This window comes from Oxyura jamaicensis, chromosome 20, assembly GCF_011077185.1.
Source record: "Oxyura jamaicensis isolate SHBP4307 breed ruddy duck chromosome 20, BPBGC_Ojam_1.0, whole genome shotgun sequence".
Classification (NCBI taxonomy): domain Eukaryota; kingdom Metazoa; phylum Chordata; class Aves; order Anseriformes; family Anatidae; genus Oxyura; species Oxyura jamaicensis.
The window spans coordinates 15377862-15385999 of record NC_048912.1 but is presented as its reverse complement, the minus strand read 5'-3'; the positions used below and the strand labels follow the sequence as shown (position 1 = coordinate 15385999).

General features: G+C 63.1%; 1 protein-coding gene across 1 annotated transcript in view; it reads left to right on the top strand.

Annotated features, from left to right (window-relative positions):
* VSTM2L (V-set and transmembrane domain containing 2 like) overlaps positions 1 to 5287 on the top strand; it is a 14809-nt gene extending 9522 nt beyond the window's left edge. Inside the window, exons 3-5 of the mRNA XM_035343808.1 lie at positions 774 to 823; positions 2151 to 2154; positions 4016 to 5287. Of these exons, the coding sequence (XP_035199699.1) occupies positions 774 to 823; positions 2151 to 2154; positions 4016 to 4327 (366 nt within the window). The 3' untranslated portion in view covers positions 4328 to 5287. The remainder of the gene's footprint in view (positions 1 to 773; positions 824 to 2150; positions 2155 to 4015) is intronic.
* Positions 5288 to 8138: the final 2851 nt, after the last annotated feature.

Genomic DNA, 8138 nt, shown 5'->3' with positions numbered 1-8138 from the left:
CCCCCCCCCAGCCCCGTACCCATCCCTGCATCATCCCCCCCCAGCCCCCCTTGTTTTCCCCCATTTCCATGTATATCAGTCTTGGCAAACAGCTGTCTCTTTATTTCTTTCTGTTCACACAGAGATAAGGGCCAAATAATGGAAAGGCAGCTTTAGGTATTTTAATGAGCCTTTATTATTGTGTCTTGGCAGAGCTGCTGCCGGCATTACCATAAATCGAGAGGCACGGGGCAGGGGCAGCGGGAGAGGGCCGGGGGGGCGGCAGCGTGGTGGGACCCCCGCACCTGCACCCCGCTCGCTGCTCCCAGCTCGGGGCTCTGCTGGGAGCGCTCACGGCAACTGGGGCAGGCGCTGGGCTGTGCAGGAGGGGGGTTTTGGGGAGAGGCCCCCCCCGCAGTGGTGACGCTGCAGCAGGCAGGGCTCCAGCCCCGGCCTCGGGTGGGCTCATGGCCACTGCTGGGCTGTGGTGGGGGCAAGCAGCCCGCCCCCCAAGTGCCCCCTGCATCCCTGCCCTCCCTGGATGCCCCGTGCTGCCCACACGGCTCCCGTCTGCCCGGGTCCTGCCCGAACGCCCCTCGCCCTCCTCCTCCTCCTCGCTCGGGGCTGTGCAGCCACCGCCGCTCGCCCAGCTCGGCCCCTTCCTGGCCCGGCCTTTGAAGCTGGGCTCCTGGTGGAGGTGGGAATTGCTCTGATGGCTTTTCTCCCTCCTTCCAGCTCAACTAATGCTTCTTCTCCCCCTCTCCCGTCTCCCTCCCCCATCCTTCTCTTCCCAGCAGCTAAAAGCATCGCAGCAGGAGGAGGCTGGGAAGGACGCGACAAAAATCCCCCTGGGGGGGGGGGGATGGTTTCTTTGGGGGCTTTTGTCTCTCTCTTCGCAAGGGCCAAGCTGCCAGAACGCGTGTGCTGGGGGCACGGGAACAGCCTGGGCTGGGTCCTGGGGCGTCCTGCGGATGCGATTCCTGTAGGCATCCGAGGAGCAGGTTTACACTCAGGAGAAAATAATCTGATTTACTCCCCGGATTAGCATTCCAAAGCCATTTAGGCTCATGTGAACAGAATGAGAAGACACTAATTAGTTAAATAAAATAAATGCTCTCAGCCCCTTTGCTGTCACACATGCGCCCTCGCCTGCCGCGGCTGCCCTGGCCACGTGGTGCGGTGCCGTCCTCGCCACGGGGCAGGGGGCAGAGGCAGAGCGCGCGGCCGTCGCCCTGCTGGTTCCCCCTCTGCCCCCGCTGCGTGGGCCAGGAGGGGCGGCTGCGGCAGGCACCCCACGGCCGGCATCAGCCGCTCCGCCCCGGTGCTCGTCCCAGGGCAAGGACAAAAAGTGCCAGGGCAAGTAGAATGCCAAAAAGCTTCGTGATTTAGGGCATTGCCTCTCATTTCTCATCTGTGGGGATTAGCACATGTAAATTCTATTGCTGGTAATGAATTCCCCAGGGAGACAATATCCCCTTTGATCTATTTTCTTCATTGCTTCCCGAGGTTTGAGCCCCCATTTGTCACTTTTCTCATGATGGGCAATGTAACGCTCCCAGAATTAATGTCTAAAGCCCAGCAGGTGCCTTCGAAATCCCTCCCTGGGATTCTCTGGCTTGCTCTTGTGCGCAGCTGAGCGCTGATTGCAACCAGGAGCGGCAGCTCGGCCCCTTTTTGAAACTGAGATCTTCCAGCCGGACCCGAGGTGGCCGCCCAGCTCCTGGGCCAGGTCCGGCCCTGCCGTGGAGCTGCGCACGCCGAGCCCTTGTGCCGCTGGGTGCCGGGGTGCCGGGGCTGCCCTCCGCCCCGAGCGTCCCCAGCAGCTCGGGTGCCTCCAGCCAGGGAGGTGGGAGCTGGCAGAAAGCTCTGCTGAAAGCATCTGTGTCGCGTGGGAGAGCAGCCCTTGGTCCTCCCGCACGTGCTGCTGCCCTGCTCTCACGTGGGTCCTGCTGCTCCTCCGGGCGGGCATTTCGGGCCGCCCCGTAGCTTGGCCACCCTGCACGTCCCGGGCAGAGCAGCCGTGGGCAGAAAAACCTGGCCGGGCACGGGAGGGGAACAGGGCCAGGGCTCCTGCTCAACCCCGCCATCACATTTTTTCAGCATAATTAGGCAGTTAATTACATGCCGGAATGTAATCAATGCATGTGCGTGTGCAACTATGATTTATTTCGAAGCGCAATGGGTGATGCTTCTGCTGTTTCCTTCCAGATGAAGCCACCAGGGAGAGGCTTGAGATTTAAACTATTCTTTTTGTTATTTTAAGTCCTTGATTATTAAATGTTTACAGAATAAGGAAGATAAATGAACAAAGGCAAGACAACACCACAACTGGTTCCGATAAAATGCGCACAACAGACAAAGAGGCAATTGACTGAAAACAACGGCAGTTAGTAAAACAATACGAACAATGTAGATCCCATGCAGAAACCATCACACTAGGCACCCCCTTGGCCATGGTTTACCCACCAAAACGTCCTTAGCAGGATGTCGGACAGCCCGCTGCCGGCTCACCCCTCGGCACCAGGGACGGGACAGCGTGTGCTGCCCCGTGGGATGGTGCCGCGGGACGTCCCTGCGGTGCTGCGGGGTTTGAAGCAAGCCCACCCTGCGTGGAGCTGCATTTCCAGAGCCAGAGGTTCTCCTGACGCGGTGGCATTCTGAGGGGCTGCAGCAGCCGTTTGCTGCGCGGTAGCAAACACACAGTTCTGGGTTTATCGTTTTTCTCCCTTTCAGTCCTTTTTAAAACAGCCTGATGTTTTGCCAAGCAGTCGTGCGGTTGAGTGGTCGCCTGGGGACCGCAGGGCGCGGCTGTGCGTCCGTCCCGGCCCCGCTGTGGAGCACGGGTCGTGTTGCTCTGCTCACAGCTGGTGGAGCTGGGAACATTACAAGCAGTCATAAAATTATCCAGCCCGTTATAATTCAGCCGCAGGACGAGGCTCGCTGACCTGCCAGGGCAGTGGTTCTGCTGGCCGACTGCAGTGCCAGCAGGTGGGGGGGTTCTTTTATTAGTTCCAGATTTCCCAGCCATTAACTTCTAAGCGACTCCTTGTTCTACTAACACAAAGGTTTTTCTTGAAGCTCCTCTCCCGTTACATCCTCAGTTCTCTCACATGCTCCGTGCCACGGCCTTGTCACCCCTGGTGCCCCACGGCCCCCGCAGCCCCCCCAGGCTCCCCCGCCGCAGGCACAGGCAGGCTGCGCTCAGCCCCTCCGTGGAGAAGCCGCGCTGCCGCTGGCAGCCTCCGAGCCGCTGCTGCAGGGTCCCTGCTCGTGGCTGCACATGGGCACTGCCGGAGCACCCAGAGCCGCCCCTTGGGGTGGCCTCAACACCTCCACGCGGCACCGGCCGGCTCCGGGCAGCCCACGGTCTGGGGGATGTGCGGAGCTCACACGTGCTTGCCTTTGCGTGCGTGGCGTGGGCTCACACGTGCTCATGGGCTCTGGTGGCAGCGGCAGCTCAGCCTCATGGCAGGGCCGGTGCTGCTGCTCCTGCCCTGGCCACTGCCCGCTCCGGCGCGTCCCCCTCTGCCTTCTTAGCCAGGAGTTTGTGACTCTTTGGTTGCGTCTCCCAGCCCAATTTCTAAACACCATAAAATCTTCAGCTAACAAATGCGGTGGCAAGTAGAAAAATGGCCTTTGCCATCCAGTGTGATTATAGGGAACAGAGCCAGGGGCCTCAGGGCGGGTTATAAATCTGATTTATTGACCTAACCCAATAGCAGCCGCGGCTCTGGCTAGTGAGTAAGTCTTAAATTTCATTGGGTGATAAATACTGAGAGCGAATCAATTTGGTAGAAAAGCTAATTAGCCGGCGTGGTTCCGCATCGATCTTCGAGCCCCCCTCACCCGGGCGCACGCTGGGGATTTCATCCTATGGTGACCGAGGGCTGGACTGGGGGGGCCCCTCTGGCCGTCTTTGCTGCCCCGGAGGGACCCAGCACACGGCGTCACGGCACGGGTGGGGGCTGGCACCGCAGGGCTGGGGGCACCCAGGGGCACAGGGGCTGCCTGACCCCCCCCGTCTGCTCCACCACAGGTGGTGAAGGTGGTCGGCAGCAACATCTCCCACAAGCTGCGGCTGTCCCGGGTGAAGCCGGCGGACGAGGGGACGTACGAGTGCCGGGTGATCGACTCCAGCGACGGCAAGGCGCGGCACCACAAGGTGAAGGCGTACCTGCGGGTGGAGGCGGCGGGGGGCCTGGGGCACCCCCAGGACACCCAGCTGCGGGGCGCCCCGCTCTCGGACCCCGCCGTGCCAGGCGCAGCCCACGCGCACCACCACCACCACCACCACAAAGCCGGGAAAGAGCTGAAGAAACGCTCGGTGGACGCCTCCTGCGTGCTGTAGGCAGGCGGTGCCGGGGGGGACGCCGGAGCCCCCCCAGCCCCCGGACTCAGCGGAGCCATCGAGGGTCCCGCGCTGCTACCAGAGACTGGCCCCACCACCCCGCATCGCCCGCCGCCCCTGGGCCCCCTCCTGTCACCACCGCAGTTTCTTCCCCCACCCCATGGCTTGGCGGTGCCGGGGCTGGAGCGCGGGAGCAGGACGGGCACACCGGGGCCCCCAGCTCACCACTGGGGCTGGGACCAGTGCCAGGGCCGTGCGCCCACGCGTGGCGGTCCCCGTCCCCGCCGGCCCCACGCGGGGCAGACTCCCCGCTGCTTGCTGCCACCCGCTGCGCGCCCCGGCTTTCTGTCCCTGCCCGCAGGAATCCTCCACTCGCCCCCTTGTGCTTTGCAGAGCGAACCCCATCCGTTTCCCCGTAGGAGGCCCGGTTTAGTTGCTCTTTTCCAGCCCCACAGCACATCTATAAGTTAGGGCATCCATTCTTAGGGTCTGTATATATCGCCTCTCCCTCCCCTGCCTGCCCCAAAGCTTCCCTAGCACGTCGAGGCCTGAGCTCAGCGGAGGAAGGACGGCACGGCACGCTCCCGGCATGCTCAGCCGTTGGCCGCGGGGCCCGGGGAGCCCCGGGGCCGGAGCTGGCCCATCCCCGTGCATTGCTGCTCCCTGCCCTCCGCATCTCCCGGGGGAAGCAGGGGCTCACAGCCAGCCCCGGCTGCTGCTGCTCCATCCCAGGGGCTGCTGCTGCCTGTCCCCCGTTCCCGGCCATGCTCCCCTCCTGCCACACTGCCCCGTGCCCCTCTCCTGGCTCGGGGGCAGATGGCAGAGTCCAGCCCCCGTGGGCAAGTTCTGCCGCTGGGGAGGGGGCCGTGGAGGGGAGAGGGCTGGGGGTTCCCTGCTGCCCTCGCCCCCAGCCTGCACCCCCAGCTCCCTGCAGCTAATAAAGCTCCTTAACAAACCCTGCGTGGGTCTCTGTCCTTGGGGGGGCACGGGGCGGTGGCTCTGGCACTGTCTTGGGGAAAAAAAAAAGGGGGCCCAGCTGGGGCTGCCCTCGGGCCGCTGAGCACTGCATGCGCCCAGCTGGAGACGAGCATCAGGCGCGCAGCTGGGGCTCGGTGTTAAAAGGGAGGCTGAGCTGCAGCAGGGTGGTGCTGGTCTGTGTGCAGGATGTGACCGTGGTGAGTGGGGGCTGTGCTGCACCACGGGTTCCGGGTGGGTGCAGGGGGGCCGGGCTCTGCCCCATCTGTTGGAGAGGAGCTCCTGGGGCTTCAGCAGTGCCCAGCTCAGCCCTGCTGCCTGTCGGGTGAGCACCTGCGCCGCGCCGTCCCCTGGCTCCTTTGTGGTTTATGAAGCGGTGGAGCTCCATTGCACTCGCCTCTCGGTGTGCTGATATTAAACAATTTGTCATGCATTAGAGTAACAAAAGCAAAAGCTGCTGGCCTGGTGTCAGCCAGTGCCGGAGGCAGAGGAAGGGCACGGCCGGGGGCGGCCACGAGAGCTGCTCTTGCCTTTGCCACCTGCTGTGGGTTTCATTTGCAGGAGCCGTGATCACACGGGAGTAAACTGCACAGGAGCCTATAAATACACCGGATACTTTGTCAGGAGAGAAATATTAACCGGCTCCAGGGAAAGGGGGCTTTTGTTGGAAATTCTGCTTTGCCACAAGCAATAACGGTGGCGGCTCTGTAGATCTCTCCCTGACGGAGCTGCTCGTGCTTGTGTTGCACTCTGATGCTTCTTGTCAGGGAAATGTATCTCTGGGGTGGGAGGAGAAGGGATGGGAGGAATCAGCTACCACTGTAATAAAAACAGTCTACAGGGGAGGAAAAGGAAGAGCTGGAGCTGCTTTGAGGAGGGTGAAAGGCTGCAAATCACCTCAAATGGCGAGCAAACAAATTGCTGTTTGGTGTAGTAATTTGCAAAACCTAGAGGCGAGCTTTTAAAAATAACAGGTTTTATTGGAAGAGATTCATTTTGCTGAGTTTATGTGAGGTGTTGGGAGCAGGAGCGGAACGGGCCCCCGGGGGGCTGTGTGCCTGCCCGGGGCCGTGCCCCCCCCCTCCAGCAGCCCCGGGGTGCGGAGCCGCTCCCAGGCGTGGAGGTGGCTGGGACGGAGCTGGCCTGGTGCCCCCACCCATGGGTGCTGTTGTGCCCCCCCCCAGGGCCCTGCTGGAGCTGGGCAGCCCTTGGGTCCAACAGGGCCAGGGGAGCGGGCTGAGCTTAGTATGCAAGTCACTGCCGGGGAGGAGCCGAGCCTCGTGAAATGCCATCTCCACACAGGCACTCTTCTGACCATTATCCTGCTTCAGACAAAAGCAATTTACTCTGCCTGTAATAAAGCAGGGGTGATAACGAAGCTGGGAAGAGCTGTGACAGGCGGTCGTGTGACGGAACGGGCCAGCACCCTCTCCCTGCCTGGGGACGGCAGTGCCGGGGGTCTCGGCACCACCGCTTGTGCCAGAGGCTGGCTGGCAGGATGGGACATGGCTGGGCCCCGGGGCACACAGCACGGTGACCCAGCACCCCGACACACTCGCTGCGTGGGGACGGCTGCGGACAGCATGGAGCCCAGGCCCCGCTGCGTGCCCCCCGCCTGCTGGGGGTGACCTGCTGCCTTGGGCCGTGTCCCTGCAGCCGTGGGGTGGGGTGGCAGCAGCGGTGAGCCCAGCATGGCCCCCCGTGCCTCGGTGGGATCTCCGTGCTGAGTGTGTTCAGCCTGGGAACCGGGCGGGGGGTTTATTGGGTCACCAGGAAGCCCAGGCTGAAATGACAGCCCGAGGCCCCCCTTCCTGACTGATGCAGCCGCTTCCAGTTGTTCCCCTGCCACCAGCTCTGCCACGTGGGGAAGTTAGTAATTAGAACTTTGCTCATTCCCCTCCCGCCGCTGCAGCCCTCCTGCTGTTGTGCCATCCTGCTGAGAAACGGCAGCCGCTACCTCCCTCGCCCAGCCCGGCCGGGGAGGGATGTGGGGGCAGTGGGACGCGGGGATCGGGGGCTGATGGCCCGGTCCCTCTGGCAGCGCTGAGCAGAGGGGTCCGCAGGGTGCCGGCCCCACCAGGCGAGGAGCTCGGGGATGGCTGCAGGGCCCGGGGCCTGCCTGGGTGGGGGCAGAAGGTGGGGGGCTTCCCGAGGTGCAGGAACCCCTCCTGGGAAGCTGTGTGTAGAAGCTGTGGTGCCGCCGCCCCTCTGCTCCTGCAGTCATCCGCTGGGCTGGGTCCTGAGCAGCAGCGGTGCTGTGGGGCTGCTCCCGTTCACAGCCAGGGCCTGAGCCTCAGCCCTTCCCTGGCGTCCCCTCCCTGGGTGCTTGTCCCCGAGCTGGGTCCCTCCAGCACCTCGCGGTGGGCCTGGTGGGGAGACTCGGAGATGCTCCAGGTCACCTGTGTGAGGGAAATGAGTGGAATGGAACACGGAGCGGCTGGTGTGAGGCCTGGGGTGGGAGCAAGGGCTCTGTGCCCCTGCTGCCCTTGAGTGTGGCCGTCCTCGTGCGTGATGGTGTGCCGTGCTGTGGGCCGGTGTCCTCAAAGACCCCACTGTGGTCTGCAGGCCAGGCTGGTTGTTGAAGTCCCATAAAGTCCCAGGCCTTCTTTCACTGCAGGTTCAGGAAAGGCAGCCGGGGAGGTGTGTGGCTGCGGCCGTTCCTTTGGGGGCACCGCCGTGCTGGGCCTGCCCCCCTCGTGGGGGGCTGCGGGGGGCTTGCTCCCAGCCCGTGAGAGGCGCACGGGCTGCATTGTGGCGGCAGGAAACACAGAGGCTACGTGCCTGCTGGAACAGCCCTGAAAGGAAAGGGATTAAAAGCAAATGAGGATGTCGCCTT